At 39.9% G+C, this 22,652-nt stretch overlaps 1 protein-coding gene across 1 annotated transcript in view; it reads left to right on the top strand.

Moving 5' to 3' along the window:
• Nucleotides 1-10,983, top strand: part of pdzrn4 (PDZ domain containing ring finger 4) — a 37,803-nt gene extending 26,820 nt beyond the window's left edge. Inside the window, exons 4-9 of the mRNA XM_042404071.1 lie at nt 2,416-2,514; nt 4,273-4,335; nt 6,771-6,872; nt 7,729-7,845; nt 8,171-9,241; nt 9,331-10,983. Of these exons, the coding sequence (XP_042260005.1) occupies nt 2,416-2,514; nt 4,273-4,335; nt 6,771-6,872; nt 7,729-7,845; nt 8,171-9,241; nt 9,331-9,903 (2,025 nt within the window). The 3' untranslated portion in view covers nt 9,904-10,983. The remainder of the gene's footprint in view (nt 1-2,415; nt 2,515-4,272; nt 4,336-6,770; nt 6,873-7,728; nt 7,846-8,170; nt 9,242-9,330) is intronic.
• The last annotated feature ends 11,669 nt before the right edge of the window (nt 10,984-22,652 follow it).

Genomic DNA, 22,652 nt, shown 5'->3' on the forward strand with positions numbered 1-22,652 from the left:
GGGTACATTGAACGTCTACCATGTAAGCCTATCTGATAGGGCTGGGGGGTGGCAAGTTGAACAAAAAAAAGGTAAGAAGCAAAAATGTTAAACTTAAGTATCATCACTACACTTGAAAAAACTTTGCTAGAAAACAGTGACAGCTGAAAGGATGTCATCATCTGCAATGTGGAAACAATGAACCAATGAACATTAGGCACATTTGTTCTGAATGAAATGATACTATAGTATAGCAGATGTTTAATGTGGCTCTAAAAGACAGAAAGCCACCTATACTCAATGTGTCTTTATTTCTCATATGCCTTAGTTACATTTGGTAAATGTGGTGTTTCCCATTTGAAGAAGTGTTACCACATACTGTAAATTAACATAAATCCCATCAGTCGTCACAATGCATTGCACGCCCGATGTCACTGCTGTGCCATAATTTAAACTCCATAGTGGCACAGATTATGATCCAATCATCACTAATCGAGCCTCTTTGCAGTTTCAGCACCCACAGCTCCACACATCTGGAAACCATTCACTAGTGGGCTTCACACCAAGATAACTGACTCTAGTAATCCACTAAAGGCAAGCACACCACCCAATGTGCACTGACATAAAGGTGTTAGTGCTGTCTGATCCTACTGCATGCAGCTGTTATTTCCCTGTCAGGGTTTGTACAAATCAGCCAGTGTACTGAACTAGTGAGGAGAGTGGGTAGTCAAGACTAGGGAACGGTGTTACCATATGATAAACCCCTTGCACCACTCAACCTTTGAAGGTCAGGGCTGTCTGCAGGGGGTTAAATGCCACAGAAATTAATTATTTCCCCTGTCAATCTCTGCTATCGTTGTTTCCCATGACAGAAAAAAAGGGGGCTGGGGCTTAATTCTTGCCCCCCACCCACATCCCCATTTTACCCCACGTTCTATCCAACACTCCTTCTTTCACGACTTCACAGCGTTGAAATGAATTTGGCAGCATGGGGTTAATAAAGATTACCCCTGGAGTTATCTTTATGTGATTACCTTTATACACAGCAGAGATCAAAAGGAGCCAGTAGCGACTCTGGCTAAATTTAGAGAAATCTCCTGTGGGAGGGGCTCAGCGAGTGAAATATCATCACTATAGCCATCAAAGACCTGCCCTGTATGTCGCCCCATGCTGGGTTCAGTTTGATACTGACAGCCTTTCATTTCATTGATGTACAGAGCTCACGCTGGGCCTTGTGTTTGCGTATGTATACGCGCTTCTATATTTTATTTACATTCAAGGTTAAAAAAAAAAAACAGTAAGGAGTACACTTTCCCAAAGCCTGCGGTCCTCGGACTCAGGACTGGTCTCCATCCCCCGCACCTGCCGATGCACTTTTGGAGACAGAGCTTTCAGCGTGGCAGCCCCCACCCTCTGGAACTCTCTCCCCTCCGAAATACGCAAAGGTCCTACCCTAGACTCTTTCAAATCAGCCCTCAAAACCTACCTGTTTACTCATTCTTTTGGCCCACAGTTAACCTGTTAACCTCTCAGTTGTTTATTATTTAAGCTCGGCTTAGTTTTCTTTTTTTTTTTCCTTTTTCTGTAAAGTGTCCTTGGGTATTATTATTATTATTGTTATTACTTACATTATTGTACTTTACATTGTGCTGTGTTGCCTTAGGTCCAAATCTAAGTGAAGTTGGAGCAGCAAAGTGTGTGTGTAGGCAAACAAGTAGACCAAGACTCAAAGGAGACTAAACCCATCTGGAACTGAATATTTTCTCAGTCTATGTTAATGTGCACACTCGACTAGAAGTCTTCATCCATGATCATTTTATTTACTATAATCTTTCGAGTATGGCCTTCTTGAGGGCAGCAGCTTTGTTCTGGTCTTCATTGAAGTAACAGAAGTTTAAGATGAATGTGCCAAGCTTATCTTTTACCCAACCTTAAAGCTGCACTCATAAATATTTTTAATTTTTAATTATTTTTTTTTTTTAAAGTGACTGAGTAATGGGAAAGATGTTGTTTCCCTCAGCTTTGCAGAAAATGAACGTCTTTTAGCTAATTGTTTTGCTTTCATGGCAAGCACCTTTTTAACTTTTTACTTTTTTTTAAAATCACTATCAATGTTCTCATCAACCCCATTTCCACCACAGCAGGAAGCTGTTTTAATGTAAAAGCTCTGATAAACAAACTGTGCACTACCTGCCCAGCACCAAACTAACTGCTAATTGGAACATTTAGCAGTCAAATAGCTGAATATTTCTCTCAGGAGTTTGGTGGCATGTAGTCATTGTCAATGTTAGGGATGGGAATGCACTATGACAGTAACAGTTAGTGAGGGAGGTACACAGTCCATCCAGTCCATGGGGAAAAACTCAGCGCATAACAGGTGTACCATGGGAAAACATTAGTTTAACACCTAATATTTTGTTTGTATGTATTTAACAGGAGGTGGAGCTGTGTAGGCAGAACAGCCAGGAGAAGCTGGGCCTGACGCTGTGCTACAGGACTGACGATGAGGAGGACACTGCCATCTATGTCAGCCAGGTAGGGACAGTTGTGTTAAACTGCGTTAACACATTTAACTGTTTTGATGTTAGGACTTGATGGCAGTTTCATCTTCTCCTCACTTGTTTACAGACCAAAAATGCATGTTTACTCTACTGTAAAATAAAAATGTTACGCTTTGAAGAAGCACTGGAGTGTAATGAGGTCTAACAGAAACAAAGCAGGCTGTGCGTTAAATCTAACTCATGGTCCCATGATCAGTTACCTTTGGAGCAGGAAGTTATTAAAAGATTGCATGAAATCCTATTTGAATTGCCATCTTTACATACTGGAGCAGAGAGCAACTCAGACTGAATTAGGGGAGGAAGAGGAAAAAAACTGTTTGAGTATTTGCCAGTGAAATATCAACTGAGAATGAGCCACGCATGGACAAAGAGGAAGTCGGGTTTGAAATGTGATTCCCGTCCTGCCATCCTCATTCCTCCTCCTTTTAACTTGTTATAATTGAAGGTTTTAATTAGCTCTGAGAGACAACCTTCTCTTCCCCCCTCCACAGTATGTTAAATGACATATTTTCCCCATCTACTGCACCCCGTCTGAATACCAAACACACAAAACAAAGAGGGAGCATTTTACAGATTCCTTTTAAAATTCAACTTATATGCAGCTCGGAGAAAAAATACTTCCTCTTGCAAAATTGTTCATGAGACAAAATGAAAACAAATTATTGCACTTTGTGAGACAAACCCCAGTGATTGATAGAATTATGAGGGGTTTAAGCACTACAAACTGAATTAGAAAAATGTGTAGTCTGACTGCAGGTGCAATTTCAATCCCATTATGAACACAAAACCAAGGGTGTGAAAAGTAAAGGCTGCTATGAGGACTACAAGGCAGCCATACGGATATAAATAGCAGGATTACAAAGACATGCAGTATATTTAGCTCCTATGAGCTTTTATAAAAATGACTTGTATAGTATAAAACTCTTTCTCTGCTATTCCTCTGGTTTTTCACCTGTTCTTCTTGAACCACATGGGGGATCTGAATGTTAAAACCACAAACAACACGGGCACCTGCTGAACCTCAACAGATTGTGAAAACAGTCGCCCACCAACTAAGCGCATCTATTTTTGTATGTTTGATAAAATGGATAAAAATGCTAATTTACCTCATTAAAATGTATGTATGGATAGTATTGGTGCAACTTTGGGAAGTGCGTTATTTTTTTTTCTTTTCAACATGTTGCAATCTCTCTTGATCTTCAATGCAAGAACAACAAAGTTTATCAAATGATTGTTGAGGGATTGTAGTGTTGTTGCAGCTTCTGTGCATATCCACTGGGATACATTTTGAAAAATATGAGGTGTTGATTCATTCAGCTAGAATAGAATCATGTCTCTGCCATAAATATTTGTGACTTTTAATGTCTTCAGTTGTTTTTTCCCCCTACTGTCTCTCATTGTCTTTCACTCATGTTTCTTATATGTCAAAGACTTACATGTTACCTCAGTCAACGTCTTTCACCAGCTACTACTGTAAGGATGAATGTGAAGTACTGACACATACCAGCTCCATGGAACTAATAAAAACCCAACTGTATCATTAAAAAAAGACCTTGCACTTTATCTTCATGAAAAGGCAGATGTCTAACTTATTTTTACCTGACAGCAGAGAGGAGAGGACAGTAGTGAGAGAGTGATCGCATCAGTAGTGTTATCTCCTCTTTTGGAGAATATAGAGACACACAATGACCAGATGTCACTGTCAATTCCCATTTTCATTTCTTTTGTGCAGGTGGAGCCAAACAGTATAGCAGCAAGAGATGGACGCATCAAGGAGGGAGATCGTATTCTACAGGTGAGTAGTTTCTTCTCAGTGACCAAAGTACATTTACACCACTTTATATTATGAATTCATTCCCATGTCTGCCTCCTTGTTATTTATTTTTAACCCTTAACATACTCCCTGCCACCAGCATTTATTCCGAAAGAAAAATCATACATTTCCTGTTTCTTTTTTCAGTGAGGGACAAATATTCATAGATATCTATGCTCACTTGGCTGACTTTTAAGAGGGCTGCTAAACTGCTGGTGTCCTCAGACCCGGACAAGCATATGTATATTTAATCACCACATTTTACCAGGGAAATTAAAGTCCTTAGTCGTAGTCACACCAAGCACTACATCATCTCTAGCACTGCTCTTTGTCTCAGTCTTGCTCTGTTTCTCATTATGCAGAAACAGCTATGGGGGTCACAGATTGTGGATTGCTCTCTTTCTAACAAATGTCCCTCGTTCTAAGTCTTACAAGAGCTATAACAGTAGCATAGTCTGTGCCTATTGTAGAGGGCTGTGGGGCATATGGGGTGTCTGCATGTGTTTGCCTTGTGCATAAATGTGAAAACAGAAACAAATGCCAGTAAATGTTGTAACCTTGCATACACTTTCTGAAACATACATACATTTTCTTTTTTTTTCTGGCATTGGATTGTATCTGTACTCACTCTACTAGAAATACAACATAGCTTCAGTACCCATTGTTTTCCCATTGGAATACTGAAATAACAATGTGGAGACGTTTGCACTCTTAATTCCAGACTTTGCTTAGCCAAGGTGAACAGCTGCTCATTAAGTCTTAAAAAGGAGTTGTCTGTTTTTATTTGCTTTTTGTAACTTTTGCCTAGAGCAAGAGAACTTTTTGTGGATATTACCCTCAACCCTGTGGTCTTCTGCTCTCCATGTTGCCAGCTCTTTCTTGCTAAATATACTTTATTATTATTTTTTTATTATGTGAACCATGTCTAGGATATTTATGTAATCCAGCTCATCTAAACATGTATATGCAGCTATTTAGTTATATATGGGTGTGCATATGCATAGGAATGTGTATATATATTGTCTATGTATTTATTAAGATGGCCCTTCAGGTCTGACTTCCTGACTTCACTCAGCTAGCTGATGAGTTCATTGAAAACACCTGCTGCCTATTAGCGCCTCCCTCCTAACTGGCTATTGCTGTTTCCTGAAAGCTAATTTCTAGTGCTATATAGGCTGGAAGTTGTGTTGATGACTCACAGATCATTCTGCATCTGAACAGCCTTTTCTAGTTCTTGACATGTTGGCAAGTGTAATTTGTTTGTCAGTGTATCATTTACAAACATTGTGCATGCAACCAAAAGGTGTTGTCCCTAACAAGATTAACAGAAAATAATAAAAAATATTTTTTTGCAACTTTTGCATAGAGCCCTATGTGTACACAGCCCTCAATATTGTGGTCTTCTGTAATTCTTTGTCTTCTGCTCTCCATGTTGCAAGCTCTTTCTTGCTAGATATACTTCAATATTATTTTCTATTATGTGAGCAATGTCTATGTGAGCCATGGCTAAATAAACACATTCATACACTGATGGCAGAGGCTGCCATGCAAGGAACCAACCTGCTCATCAGGAGGAGTTTCTAATGCTCATTCACACACACATTCACACACCAATGGCACAGCCTTCGGGAGCAATTTGGGGTTCAGTATCTTGCCCAAGGACACTTCAACATGCAGACTGGAGAAGTCAGGGATCGAACTTGCCGATCTTCCAATTAGTGGACAATCTGCTCTACCTCTGAGCCACAGACGATGAAAACCATAATGCACATTTTTTAAAAATGAAGCAACATTCCAACTTGCTTCCAATCTGAAGGAACAAGATTTACCAACTATATCTTTCCATATTTATTGTATATGGCTCTCTCCGAGTACTCCGCCACTCTATAGTGTTTGTTTCCCAGTTCTGTGAATGGTTGTGAGGAGAAAGGCCTGCTGTACTCCTGGCCCTATTATCTCCTTCTGACAGCCCCATTACTCTAGTGAGGAAAAGATGAACGCCACCTGTCAAAGAACAGTTAATTGTGTGTCTGGATGTGTGGTGAGAGCAGACTCTCGTGAGGTCGGACTACACACTCGCAATTGACTCCCCTTACCTTACCGAGCGAGGAGCCTGTCCATGCCTTTCCTATGGATTGTGCGAATTTGGAGGAAGCGATGGCAGAAAAGAGGGAAGACAAATGGCAGAGACAGATGGAGAGATCTAAGAAAAGTGAGAAAAAGAGACTAATGGGGAGAGAAAAACAGACAAATAGGAAGAGAGAGAAAAATGTGTCAGAGTGACTACTCAAGGTGTACCTTACAAAATAGGAACAAGGGTTAGTTGTATTATGCTCCTGTCTTAGTCCTGTCTTGGGTATGTGGTATTGAGTACAATTTTCTAAAGATCACCATTTACACTTGTTTTTGATGTACAGATAAATGGCTGTGAAGTGCAAGACAGAGAGAAGGCTGTTGCCTTGTTGTCAAGTGAAGATGCAAGGAGCATCATACTACTGGTGACAAGGCCAGAAATGCAGGTAAACACACGTACACCCACACAGGCTCCCTGCCTTATCTTGACAACCTATGTCATGTCAAATAACAGCTACCTGCTAAGTGCCTTTTTCCTTCCTTCCAACTGTAAGCGTGATTGTCTGGGACGGGCTACACCAACTGGTCTTTACTAAGCCCGTTCCTACCCGCTAAGTTGGTCTTTGTTAAGACCGGTCTTTTGAATGGACTTTATGTTGGTTGCACCAACCAAACTTAGGCTTTGTCTTAACTACCCCCAGACTTAGTGATGTGCGACTATGGCTATTGCCTAGCAGCATGCATTGCTAGGATACATTGTTAACAATCTCCCGCTGTCTTGCTAATTTGTAGCTAATCATTTCTAATTTGTGGCAGCATTATGGAGGATCAACGAAAAAGAAAAGGTAATTTCACGGACATTGAGACAAGAAAATTAATAGAGCTGTACAGTCAGCACCAAGATAATGCTGACTGCCAAGCAGTCCAATGTAATAACTATTAAAACGAAGCAGTCAACTTGGAGAGAAATAACGGAGGCCATAAATGATTGTTCAGACTTGGGCAACCTTCGTTCAGAAAATGATGTACGGAAAAAGTGGAAAGACCTCCTGAGCAAGGCAAAGATTTTGACTTTATGCTTGCTCCTGACTAGGCGTAAGATTTACACCCAGTCTTAGCAAGAAGAAGGCTTAAGCCCACAGTAGATGGTGCAACCGACGTAACCATTAAGTCAGACTCAGAACACCAAGTTATGACTGACTTAGCTTAAGACCAGGTGCAACTGGCCCCAGGGGCACACACACACACACACAATTCACACACAGGAGGAGACAGGTTTCTGACAAGATGTTGTGATTTCAGCTGGAGGAGGAGGTATGGCTTGATGACGAACAACAGGAACTTGTGGAGGAACTGAAGATGGAGATCCTGGAGGAGAGGAGGAAGCAGAAGGAACATAACTTTGACAGGCAAGATGAGGTAAGAGCGAATAAGCTTAAGAGAATGAAATCAAAAGGAGAGACAAACATGTCCAAATAGAGGCAAAAGGATACAAGGGAAAGAGAAGGAAGGAAGACTAAAGAAGACTAAAGAAAGGAAAGCACCAGAACAAAGTGAGGAATAAAAGGTAATGGGGAAGTGAGGGATAGTGAGAGCATTTGATTTACGTAATCTCATCATCATTCTCTCTTACACAAGTTACTGTGTAACCAAATCATGAAGAGTAACAAACATAAAAAGCTTGTGCAAGTGACTGAAATTACCCCTGAGGAGGGCTAACTGTTCATCTTTCTACATTCATCAGAATCAAGCTGAAGAAGAGATGACAACAGACACTGCTACCTGTTCATCCAACAATCAAGACAAAGACAGTGGGTTTGGACGTAGTACAGACAGTCCAGAGCACCAGCCCCTGCTGGCCAGACTCCACAGGAGGAGTCCAGCACATTGCCTTAGAGAAAGATGGCGGGCAGATCATCCACACACGAGGCGAGGGGCTGTAATGCCACAGGACACCCAGAGTCAAAGGACATTGTCCAAAGGCCAGGGCCATGAAGGTGTAGTGAGTATTCGCAATAGTGGAGGTGGGATCCTAGGTTTAGAGAATCGCTTCCAGCAACTTCTGGAGCTCAAGTGTCAAATCCGGAATGGAGGCGAGTGCGGGGTGTACTCCATTCGACACAGTATAGAGTGTAGCCTTACAGAGCAAGGAGGGGGGGATGGAGATGCCATAGATGGTGTTGGAGGAGGGGGAGGGGTGGAGCAGGAGTTGAGGATGCTAAATGAGGAACTGCGCAGCATTGAGCTGGAGTGCCAGAGCATCATGCAGGCCCATCAGCTCCGCCAGAGCCACCAGCTGGACCCCTCACAGCCCGCGTCCTGCACACCAGTACGGAGCCCCAAGGACGGACACAAGCGGCACGGCAGGCTTGCCGACATCCACGAACACCCAGAGAGGTCGGACAGCGATAAGATCCGAGAGAAGGACAGCTCCAGTGCCTACAACACTGCGGAGAGTGCACGGTCAACGCCGCTAGGTATGGAGAGATCTCCTGACCACTCCCTGCAGAGACACATCAGCATCACCAACCAGAAAAACCTCAGACTGGCCTCAGCCGCACCCTCCAGCCCCATCCCTATCCCCAAGCCACAGGGCACACCCAGCCATGGCAGACCAGCAGACCCAGGCCCTGTTATCTCCAGCAGCCCAGACCAGAGTAACCCTTCCCGGTCTGAGTCGGACCCTGCCCTACCTGCAGACGATGAGAGGTGTGAGAAAAAAGGGAGGTCCAGAGATTCAAGAAGAGGGCTTCCCTATCCCTCTTCATACCAAACAACCCCATATCAAGGCCAGGGAGGATCCAGGCAACTTCAGGTAGATATAATCAATAAGAGATGTCAATTGAATGCTGATATGCCTTTGAGTAAGGCATTTCTGTGCTAACAATATTTTGTGTGTTTCAGAGCTACATGCAACTGCTACAACAGCACTCATCCCTGGAGTATTCCCAGAGCCAGCTGAGTCTGCTCAGTGTCTGTCGAGATCCCATGCACCGTAACGGGCGCCCTGGGGAACCCCGTCTAGAGTGGAAGGTCAAGGTTCGCGCTGACGGCACACGCTACGTGGCCCGGAGGCCTGCTCGCGACCGCATCCTGAGGGAGCGGGCGCTACGAATCCGAGAGGAGAGGAGTGGAGGCATGACCACAGATGACGATGCTATGAGTGAAATGAAGATGGGCCGCTACTGGAGCAAAGAGGAGAGGAAGCAGCACTTGGCACGGGCCAGGGAGCAAAGGAAGAGGAGGGAGTTCATGCAGAAGAGCCGTCTTGAGTGTTTAAAGGAGGGACCAGCTAGTGGAGCTGAGGGCAGGAAGGAGATTAACATCTTGGAGCTTAGTCACAAAAAGATGATGAAGAAACGTAACAAAAAGATCCTGGACAACTGGATGACCATCCAGGAGTTGATGAGCCATGGGGCAAGAGTTCCTGAGGGCTCAAAAGTACATAATGCCTTTCTTTCTGTCACGACTGTCTAGCGGACGCATACAGTACAGCATATTTTTAAGTACTGTACACGTTTATATCAGGTAGCCTGTGTTTCAGGAACTACTGCTTTGTTTAAAAAAAAGTGTCAGTTTGTGAAATTTAAAAATGTCACTGCTGAGGACTTGTAGCATTCCTCTCCACTTGAAGAATGATAATCTCTTTAAATGATTCTCAGACTATATACAAGAGCTCAGCCATTCAAAACATGACTTTTTACTGTGTTTTTACATTGGCTTTTCGTAATGCGCTGGATTCTGATGGCAGATGAGTTTGGTTAGCATGTTGGTTTAGATAGATCCAAGCAAAAGTAATGAACCAACCTGATTACTTCATGTATACTATGTATTGTGTCTCCATACTCTCCATTCTTCTGTTTCATTGCATATGAAGCAACTTCACTTGCCTCGTTCAAGGTGGCATTTTTTATAATGGGGAAAATACAATATTTTTCACACTTTGTAAACTCAGTAATTTTTGTAAGGGACTTTTTACACTGAATGTCGATGTATTGTTAACATTTTATTGTAATTTCCTATTCATGTTTGTACCACCAAACCATCAAGGTCGAGTGGTGACGCTATTTGATTGTACTGTAGCCCATACTGTATGCCAGAGCAGCATGGAGAGGAATGAGAAACTTTGTGCAATTCTAGGAGGACAACACATCCTCCATCTCATAAAACACCCTCCTTTCATCTTGTTTATAATGTCACTTGAGTCAGTTGTCAGAAAAACTTAAAAGCACTCAATTAAAAGCACTGAAAATATCAATGCGCCTTCTCAAAGGCTCATATTATTCATGAGCTTGGAAGGCTTTTTTTTAAACAGTTTTACCTCAACTTACGATATTGGCTAATTGAATCACTGGAACCCTTAAGTCAACCCCAAACCCTTAAACCATAAACGTGTGAATTATGTTAAAAATGTTAAATAGATTCATATTTATATTGTTTACTGTTATTTCTATTTATTGTAAATTTTTATGGTCCATCTGATAAATGTTTCACATTATGTGGCTACCCTTTAAAGGCCAACACATTTCAAGGTGTTGTCAATAAAATGTTTTCAACTCAAAACTTCTGCTTTTCACAAAGAAGAGGCTTCGAGCTCAGTATTTGTTCACTGGGCGGGGGGGGGGGGGGGTGTTTCTTGGTTGACTGCCATGTAATTTGATAGATAATGACCATGACGACGTTAGTGATACCCTTATTTTTAATCTAGAACTACTAGCAGGCAAAGGTTATCACTTATCTAGTGAAATATCTCAACATCTACTTAAAGGATTGGCACAAAATTTGGTGTAGACATGCATTTTTCCCAAGGGATGAATCCTAGTATCTTTGGTGATCCCCCAATTTTTCATCAAGCGCCATCATTAAGTCAAAATTTTAATATGTCCAAATATCTGCAAAACTGACATTCATAATGCTAAGATGGCAGACATGGTGAATATTACCTGTTAAACATTAACATTTTGGAATTGTCATTGTGAGCATTTTAACATGCTGATGTTTACCTCAAAGCTCAGTAGCACCTAAGTACAGTCTCACAGAGCTGTTAGCGTAGCTGTAGACTCTTAATATTCTATGCAGTCCCCCTTACATTGAGTCTATTTATTGTCTTGCTTAGGGAATCCCCATTATGAGTGGACACTTGGCAGTTGCTGATGACCTTATCTCTTGTGGAAATACAAAAACTTTCCTGGCAAAATCCATATCAGTCAAATTGTGTTCCTCCACACAAAGCCCAGAAGTTCTTAGTGATTCAGTTTGAAGTCAGTAGTGTTAGATACTGAAGTCTGCATCTTACACGCCTTGCATTAAAATAAATAAAAATCTACTCTTTGTGAAGAAAATGTGTTGTTTCCTGCAGACACCACACATTTCTTCCTGCGTGCACATAAGTAGAGTCAGGCAAGGAATACATGAGAGCAGGCAGACAAGTCTTATCCAAGATACATAACACAGGAACATCCTTGTGGTAAAGTGCTACTGCTAATCAATACTGCGCAATCAACTAGACCCTAAAACATGGAGTCTATTTGTGAGTGATTATAAAGAAAATGATTGCTAATTGAACACATGGGAGTATAAAATGGGAGATGCATTGATTGCTGCACCTGGATTACAACCGCATCTGCCTTCAGACTATAACATACCAAGCCTCCTGATCTCCATATTCACACTTGCAGGAAGTCATAAAGTACTTTGATGTTTTGTGGCTTGATAGCACACATAATAATTTACCATGTCACTACAGTTTACAGTATTCATGTATTCACAGTGGGATGACTGACTGGCTGTGTATGTGGGGGTAGGGATATGGGTGCAGGGAGGGTGTGTGTGTGTGTTGGGGGGAGGGAGGGGGGGGGTTGCATGGCCATTTAGCAATAGGAGGCATCAAAGCTAAACTATACTCCCATTTCAAAGCATTAAGGAAACGGTGGTGAAGTCTCCTCATCCCCTGTCAATCTGCTGTGTCTGTCCACAGCCCACTGAACTGAAGAATTAATGAGAGACATCAGACTGGCATCCCCATTGCCGGCGCCTTTATGCATAATATTAAATCAGGTAAGCACTGCACCCACTTTTCTCACAGCTACCCATCTCCCTGTATAATATCCAACCAGTCACTATATCTTGTGACAGAAGTGGCACAGGAACTGAGGAATAATTCGTTGCAGTCAACCTCATATTATAAATGATTAATCCCAATGTGCATAGCAAAGATAATTGAATGTATTTGAATGTTGATCTGTTTCACACCACTAATATCATGTGGTAGCCTACACTGAAATAGGCTTGGATTTCCATACATCTATAAAACACAATGGCATGACCAAAATACTCCATAGCTTAATGCTAAGGCATTGAGGCTTCAGGCTTACAAGACATGATATAAAGAGAAAATACCACTATAACCCTAGAGAATGTGGAATAAGCTGGATCCGAGGACCACTGGCTTGGCTTCAATGTTTCATAACTATGAAGTTAACACAGAATATCCACTCATTTGCTGGGGCAAAGCAGAATATATGAAATGCTCTACTGATACATGCTGGATGGAGGAAAAAGCAAACTGCTGGGTATTTGCCTGATTGTTCTGGTTCAGTTTGTTCAGTTAAAACAAATTGGTGTGTTTTCCTGTTTAGGCTGGTGTGGAAGCTCTTAATTGAACTCTGGTGGTCCAAACAACCATATTCATGCTCTGAGTGGACTCTGGTGTGTAATGATGTAGCGATCCCACTGCAATCCCCCCTGTAATATTGCCATACAAGATGCCTCTTTTTCTTCCTGTCTCTACCTGTTGGACATTATTCATAACGTGTTGCCAATTTGCAGTCTAATGATGCCAATAAAGCTCATAATCAGTTATTTCTTTGTGAACTCTTTGTGACCCCAGACAACATTATAATAAGTATAAGAAGCATGAGTCATTTGTGACATCCTTATACTGACAACAATGTAGGATGACACTGTTACCTGTCAGTCTGTATAACTTCCATGTTTACAGCTCCTGGTCTGTTTCTAAAAGAACAGTGTGAACACAAACCAGACCACAACTAAACAATATATGATTTTTACCTTGGTCCAGACCACAGATGTGCCCTAAGACAACTTTGGAGGTAGTTGCATTTCATCTCTTCCAGTAGAGGCTAAATGCAATGTGTTACTGCCCAGCACTGAATCTGACATACATAGACTTTTTGAAGACGAAAATATGAAGAAACTATCAGCAGTGCCTGCACACAAACAAACAAAAAATACTAGTACAGAACATTACGTGCAAAAAAAGTGGGATGAGGTGTTCTATCCAGCTATTGATTTCTCCTCATTAAAAAGTGTACAGTGCAAAGGTACTGCAACTCTCTGAGGAAGACATCTAAGGGATTTTTTTCATTCAGTAATTAGTGTTTGTGGTGGAGTTAGATGTTTATCGGTAATGTTAAAACTGTTAATTCCAGCTATCCTCACAGCGGTATATGCCCGAACACATAAATAAGAATATGTGAGATCCATACATCCTGACTTCTCTTCAACCATTCTTCTCATCTAGATCTGTCTCATTCAAATTCCAACAGCTGAAGTGAGCAGAGCAGGCCTAGTGTTGCAGTGAAGCACAGATGAAAAAGCATGGTATCCTGGCTCTCTTTAATCTAATGATGCCTTTGAAGCAGCAGTGAGTGAGCGGGACTAGAACAAAGTCAGGTGTTCTGAGACGTCAGTTTAGACGACGTGACGGGAAGTGGGTGACACTTTGGGTGTGTGCGTGTGTTTGGGTGTTGACTGTGTGTGTGTGTGTCCTTGAGTGTGATCATACCTACTGTGTCATTATAAAAAAGTAAATAATACAAAATAAAAAAAACTTGGCGAATGCTCCATAAGAAGAGAAAAATACAATCTTTGTGAAAAAGCATCTGTTTGTGGCTTAATTATTGAAGATTTGACCATTCACTAAACCCCTCCCCTGAACAGCAATGGTCTAAATATAGTTTATAGGTGGTGGTAGGCAAATAGCGGCCCATGGGCTGCCTCCTGCAAAAATATTTGGCACCCTGATGTCAGCTTCTGTCACAAATCAGACAACAAAATAAATACATGGCTCATGTAAATCCCAATGAATATAACTGTGCTTTTTGAACAGTGCATGCTGCTAAAAATTAAGTTTAATTAATACCAAAAAATACATTTTAATGAGTGAATTCTTACCCCTTTTTAATTCCACAACTTCAGCCTGTTGGACCAGAACAGATTTGTTTTTCACAAACACAAATAGATGGCAGTCGAACAGAATTGTTGATGCCTTTTTTTTTCTAAGACAACAACAGTACTTTCAATCAATCATAAATTAAGCAGGCTGCTGTTTATTATGTGTGAATAACCAATAAAGTATGTCTCTAGTCTCCAAGTGCAACAAAGAACATACATTCACTTATGAGTAATTTTTTGTCAAATGAGTATGAGTTGTAAGTTGTAACTTACTCTCCAATACAATCCAAAAACAGTATAAATCTATTTTACTCTTAAATGAATTAAAATAAGTAAACTAAACATATAGGCCTGTGTTTCCTCTGCACTGGCCCCCAAATGAAAAATCCTGAAAAAACTAACCCATGGTTGAGCCTTATTGCTGACCCCTGGCTTATAGTAACCGTAACTATAGGCACAGCAGGCCTGCAAAGCTTTGGAGTTCTCCATGTGCATGAGGTGATACTCGACATTGAAAGACTTTCAAGGGTCATGTCTTTTTTCATTTTTTTAAAAATCTATTTCAAAAAAACAAACACTCAATTAAACATTATGTTTGTCTGCTCAAACATAGAATGCAAAAGTTAGCAAGTCTGGCTATTTAGCCAGCTATCTGTAGTGATGACCATCTGAAGTGTTTCCAAAGTCAAGGAGCGCATCATGAACTAAGTGTATTAGTTTGTTACATGTTACATTAGAAAAGAAGCCCTGTTCAGGTCTAGCACATTCACTGTATTGTATTTCTCCATGGTGTGAAAGCTGATGCTGGATGCTACTGTTTCAGAATAGGGTAACGTTAGCAGGTCTTGACTGGATTTAGGGAAGTTTATACACTTCAGTAACCCCAGCCAATGTTACGCAAGATAGCATTATCTGCCAAAGACTGATCCTCAGTCTAAAAGTCCCCTTTGTTAAAAGTGAAGACCTAGGGATTTAAGCTAAGCAGCCCGGTAGTCTTTTAGCCTGGTATGTAAGTATGTAGCCGTCAAGTGCATTTAAGCTTGTTTTAAAATCTTCTTATTTTAAAATAAATCAGCTGAAAACATTAAAAAGTCAGTCAGAGTTTTCACTTAACTCATGGGGTTAACTGCAGCTGATAAAATCTGCAGCAGCAGTTGTCACTTCAGCCCAATCACCACTTAGAAATGAGAGGCCTGTCTAACTCTATCTTAGATTTCAGACGCATTGTTTGAAACATTTCTAAGAATTTCAAGTTGTAAAACTGCTAGATTTATCTTTGTAAACTGCATATATGCTGTGGGAGAATAGGAAAGTTCCATAAGCAACCTAGGGCCAGAAATCGCATTAGCAGTATCTCTAAAAAGTGTTTTGAGAAATTAGTGATTGATCTAAAAATGCATAAAATTCTACCTTTAAGAGATGCTGGATGATCAATGAATGAAATAGTCCTATAACATTTTTATAATCTTGCTTTAGGTGACTTACAGATAAGGATGTGGGTGGGATATTGCATGTATTTCATTTATACATCCTGTTTCAACTAATCAGGGTGAATGTAGCCTAAAGGTTGGTTAAGCATGCCTCTATATGGTAATTTGCCAATTTGAATCTCTACACCTTTTGGGAAAACCCCATGCTGAATGAGTAATCGTCCCTCCTACCTCAGCAGCTACTGTACCACTCATTTGCCCTTGAGCATGGCAATTAGCCCCCAATTGCTCCAGTGAAGTCAGTAAGTAGTAAACAGTGTAAAGCTGTGGTTATACTGGGTTGCCTCCAGGTATTAATGTGTTTCACTGTATAATGTGGGGAGGGGCAATGCGGGGGAAAAAAACAGGTGTGCTCAGCAAAATAAGGGGAAACAAAAACACTCCCTTTCCGTCACACTCTGTGTGTTGTGTGTAATTGTAGAATGAATGACTTGCAGATGTAGATTTGATCAATCAGTGTTGTTTGTCGTGCCAACAACAGCCAAGTCTGTCATATATTATACTATGCAGCACAATCAGGAGTTATGTCTTATTATGGAATAAATGACTGATTGGGATGGGGTAATGACTGATAATTTTCCATTCATTAAACCTCTATTCATGGCCTCAATTATATACTAATGGCTCATTCAGACTTCTAATTAACAAAATGGATATTTTTCACTGTCTTTTCCCCATGAAGGACAACTACCTGTACTCCTGTGGAACTTCAGCCAGTTTCAAACGCAAATCTTTTTTTTTTTGGCTTTGCTGGTACAATAATTACTCTTCTCCCTTTCTGTGTCATGTTGCTTTTGCACAAAGCCTTTACTTTCTGAATGTCTTGTTCTTTTGCATAATACAAATCAACCTTTTGGAACTTTTGTGTTCTATTTTATTCCCTTGAAAATACAGCAGAAAAGTTAAGCTTCGTGTCGAGGTTATGAACCACCTAAACATGAGGCATGGCATTATGAAAAGGCAAAATACAAAATGTTACTAAACCTCTGTAATCCTAATCTTAAAAGGTTATATTTCTCTGTGGATCAGTGGTCAGACAGATGTAGTGCTCCTTTAAAATCTAACCTTACACAAGATTACATCATGCGTATTTGCCTATTCACATGATTAAATGTACTGTAGGTCATAAATGGTTCATTTTTAGTCATGTGTCAGTGCCACTTTCATCCAGACCTGCCACATGTGAGGAAGTAGATGTTCAATGTCTTGTTCAAGGTCGGTATGGCAGGAAATACGGTGCTGATGGGAACATCGGAGGGAGGAGGGGGCATCTGGGACCAACCCCTGTATCTTTTGCCTCTAAAACACCCTGTCACCCTATTTCCACTTACTGGCTTCTCTGTTTGACTGTAACAATTTGCAGTTTCAACTAAAGCTGTTGCTTTATTTTAACCCCGCTGTCTGTAAACCTCTGTATTCAGAGCCTATGCAGCATAAAGAGCTGCTATTTTAGACAAAAATCAGGGGCTTCATGCAGAGCTGTAGGAGCAACAGTATACTGTAGGTGGCTTAACTCATGGTGAATGAGCAATATAAAATATTTAAGATAATTGGAACAGAATACGTACAGAAGAAATGGGCAACAGAAAGGTTGTAACTGTTCCTCTGTGGGATGATGGAGGGAGAAAAAGATGTTATATGAATGAGGTATGAGAATTGCCAATGAATTTTGGAGAGTATTGCATTCATGGCTGGTATAGCAAATTAGCAAATGGTGAGCTGTCAGCCATCCGTTCATTATTTCATTTCTTTCTACATTAAGTCCCCCTCCACTTAAAAATATGTTTGGCTTATTGTTACTTCATCTGGATGTTTGGTATTCACTGTGCACATTATGTATGTGCAGAGTTTGACACTAGAAGGGTTTTTTTTCATATTCATCTGCTGAGAGTGTCTGTGTTCACCTTAAATTGGAGTTTAAGGTGTGTATCTACCAGCAGGATTTGTGACATCACAAATGGAAGTAAGCGATTGATGTTCATCTTTTGGTTATTTTCATGTCAACTGAAGGCATCTTTGTGTCAATCAACACAAACTAAAAAATGTATTGTAATATGCAGGTTTTTTTTTTTGTTTTGTCCAAACTTAACCTTTACATTCTATGAGATGCCAAATGAGAAATACCTCCTACATAGTGATTGATTGTTTTCATGTTATCAACACTAATGTTGAATCCCGTTAACAAAATGAACATGTAATATGAGTAAAAACACCCTTTTCAATTAGTTCTTCTTCTGTATCAGCAGTGATAATGGTGGATGGTTGCAGAAGGTTTCATAAAACAGCAGATTTGGCACCTGGTTCATCCTGAGAGACAAACATATTCTGTTGCAGTCTCTCCTGTGGGATGAAGGCTTTGATTAGCCAGTGATGTGCTCAACTATTGATCTGGCTGACTGCTCCTTATCTTGCTCACTTATTACTGGTTTTCTGCAGGCGCCCTGGTGGGCTCAGTGGTTTAGATTATTGTGCTGGAAAAAATACTTTTTCCGCAAACTAGTTTTCTCTAAAATATCCTGTTAAAAGGCAAGTTAGAAAGGACTGTCTCTTTTTTGCATATATCAGGTATCTCAAATATATCCAGGACCATATCTGTTTTGTCAAACAAGGACTAGGCATCCATTGTACTTTAGATGATAAAACCTCCCTTTAATTCATGCTCATTAAAAGTTGAAAGCAACTGATGTATTTCCACATGCAGAAGCTAATACTTCGTCTTTTTTCTACTGCTTTTGTTTTGCCTCTTCACTGCCACCAAACGAATTTAACAGTGTGAATTAATGGAGAGGGTGAAAATAGTTCCATTAAACATGATAATCTGTGAGATGGAGTCATGTTCGGGAGAATCTGCAATACACACACTGTTCAACGCGATGTATTACATTAGTTGAGGCAGCAGTACATCTCCACTAGCTGTTTTAATGGATTTGTTAAAACAATGGGAGTCTGTGACTTCCAGGAGTTAAGTAACAATCATTAATGGCTTCTCACTGTGGCAAGTACAGCAGCAGGTTTGAGAATTTGGCCATTCATGGTGACAGGAATAAAATTATACTAGTTACACTACCATTCTATTTTATTTTATTTTTAAACTTTTTTTGTAGTGAAGGTACATGATTTCCATATGATGGACAACACTCAGTTGTTCCATTATCCTGTTGATTAGCATTCTTACAAATGTGTTTTGTACAAATGCATCTAATCTATAAAATAAAGTGTGTATGGAAGCCAGGAAAAGGAAAAAATATATACGAAAAGTTAGTTATGACAAAAAAATAAGTAAGCAAGTTAAACTGATCAAAAGTCCAAATTTTGACTTATTGTGAGCATTTTTATTTATCATGTTTAACTTTTTATCTTTTTCTTTCTTTTCCTGGCAAATCAGCTTCCATAACATGGTTGCAGCTACATTTTATAGAATACACTAAACAAATGAGTTTCTTGAACATTAAGGACAACGTACAATTCAAATAAATAAGTAGAAACATTGGTAAATAAATAAATATTCCTTCAATGTACAAGGGATGTAATCTTTTGGTTTTAAAAGCAGCAGAGATAGAATTAGGGATGGCAATTCTTTGATCCTTTGAGAGAAGTCTATTGACCATATGGATTGTTGGATCCTTAAGTTACTTTATCCTCCATGAATAGCTCCCTGAATGGCCTGCTCAGGAATGGGAGCTCTAACCAAGTGTCATTAAGCCTGATGAAAGCAAATTGATTTCAATGGCAAGATGATTTCCAGAAGAACAAGTGCTTTCATGAGATTATCTTAAATACAGAAAGGATGTGTTTCTTTTATTTGTTTGTTTGTTTAGGCAAAGGGACACAGATGGTGCTTCTTGTTGTCTCTGTCCCTGTGAAGCTGTGAATATTGAACACAGGAAATGAGACAAAAATCAGGTCACACTAGGAGCGATTGATCTGGCTTTATGAGAAGCTGTCTGTGATGTTGTGGTTAAGTTACTAGGGCCAGTGGGCAAATCATGCTGAGAAGAATTAAGTGAAAGGCAGCTTAATTAGCCTGTGAATTAACAGACAAGCAGTGAGACCTGTTTGGTATCAGCTTGCGCTTCATTTGTGACAAAGTACATGCTTAAATAAGGAAAAATGTATGTACATTATGTAAAAAATATGTGCATTCTACATATTTAGTGATGTAGGAAAGAATTACAATTTCTTTGAAGTGTCAAGCTGTGCTCCGGACTGAAAGCCCCACAATGCTCTTATAGTTCTTACAATGCCATGACAACCAAACTTTCCTTTCCATATAGTTTCTTTCTGCCAACTTTCATTCATAAGGTTATTCAACAATAAGAATGTGTTATAATAAGATGTGTTATATACTGTCAATACTGCTATATGTTGTTGACTTTTGTGTACCATATATCTTATTGAGTAATACATGGTTGAAAATAGGATCTTATTTTTCAAAACATAAAGTACACCTCTAGACTTTGGCAGCAAAGGAAAGACAGTGTTTTGAAGGTTGAAATCAATAAAAGATTCATCTAAGCAAGGAAAGTTGGAGTGCAAAAAAAGAGAAAACACAAGAAACAGGAATATCAATAAAAACAGCTTTAGACCAAAGCAGCTTATTTGACAGCATGACAAAGAAGTGTATGCTTTGGGATTGATTTTGCTAATTAACTGTTTCACACAGCAGAGCTTTGTAAATATCAACTGAACAACCAGTCAATAAACACAAACTGAGTACATTTTACGTGTTGAATTTGTCTGACTTACATTTGCTTCACACACGAACGATCGATTGAGCCACTATTATGAGAAAATTTGTCATGTAAGTCATCGCCACTCACTTGCATCAAATTTCGGTTACTGCTGAAACGGGCCCTCTCATGATCTGATGGAGTAATAGTCCCGTAAGTAATTGCCTTTTCTCAAGGTGATGCTCAGCCTTGGCTGAGTGGTAAAAAGAGACCAAGTTTGGCCTCCACAGCTTCATATGTGGAGTGGATCAATTAAGTCGCTCTTGTGGTTTTCGGGAACTTCAGACATGCACCTCTCTCATGTAAATGGAGGATGTCAAATTATATATTATTATGGGATAACTATGATTATCAGTAAAGGCTTAGGTTGAGGTTATCACTCCCAATGTTCTAGTGGTTTGGTAACTCTAAAAGTTATGGTTAATAACAGCTGGAGAACAACTGAGTAATTATTGACTGAATCAACTGGAGGAAATACATGTAGATTCATATACTGAAAATTAAAGGTGATTTAAAGATTCAAAAGAAACAGAGTGCACGAGAGGTGAAAAGGTTAGAGGTCTGCCTTAGTAAGCAGGGAAAAGCGGGCCTAATGCATCACTACTGTATGGCCAATTTGCTCACTCATGGTGTAAAACGTCCAAAGCGATGTAATATAGTGAGTATATTCACAGTAACCTGGATATTGGCCATTGATTTGTATGTTAGGAAGATACAAAACAAGCTTTTAAACCATTTACTGGGAAGCTAAAAGGATCTTATTTGAAATGCTATGTAAAATTAAGTGCACTCAACTGTGGTAAGAACATTTGGTTAAAGTTGAACCAAAACCAGGAAGTAGCTAAATAGATTGATAGCATCTATGTAATCTGTCTAGATATACTTTTGTCATCCTGTTTTTTCATGTCGGATTATTGTTCTTTTGCTATCTGGTCTATTTTCTACACATAACATCTATTGCATGTCTGTCCGTCCTGGAAGAGGAATCCCTCCTCTTTCTCATCCTGAGGTTCTTTCATTTTTTTCTCTGTTAAAGGTTTATTTGGGCAGGAGTTATATTGCTGTACAGATTGTAAAAGCCTCCTGAGGCAAGTTTGTGATTTGTGATATTGGGCTATATAAATAAAATTGACTTGACTTGAAAATTAGCTTGCTATGCAACATTGATATAACATTTAATGTGGTTTATATAATATGGATTAAGTGTGGATTTTACAATCTTAGAGCCACACTAATCAATATCTTTATTCATAAAAGGAGTGAAAGAAGTGACAAACCTACAGAGAATTATCACCCAACTCTGCAGTTCCCCCCAGCACTACGGAGTGTTTTAATGTCTTTCAGCTCATTGTTATGGTTTTAAAGCCTGCATCTTTACCGTCTCCAGCTGTTTTTAGCTCTGAACATAGTGGAGTGTTTAGCAGCTGAGGAGTTTCACAAGTTTGACATATCAACTTACTGCAATAAGGTGATAATATACCAATGTTTGTTTAAAGCTTGTTGCACTGCCCCAAAGTGGCCAAAATAAATCAATGAACTCAGGTTTAAAGTCTAAAAGTTTAAAATCTGTGAGGTTGTTAAACGAAATGTTATTATAACCAATAGGAATGATGGCCAAAACTATGAGTTATCTTACAGTATGGTGAGAATACATGCCAACATAAAAGTTTCAAGGTGTCCTCCTCCTGTCTCTCCTCCTCTGCTTTACTGTATTTTCCTGTTTTTTTGCATTTCCCCAGCTGGTTGCCTCTACTAACATCAAAGTCTCCCTGCAGGGCTCTTCATAATCATGTAATCCATCCATTCACTA

The sequence above is a fragment of the Thunnus maccoyii genome, chromosome 23 (genome assembly GCF_910596095.1).
Source record: "Thunnus maccoyii chromosome 23, fThuMac1.1, whole genome shotgun sequence".
Lineage (NCBI taxonomy): Eukaryota > Metazoa > Chordata > Actinopteri > Scombriformes > Scombridae > Thunnus > Thunnus maccoyii.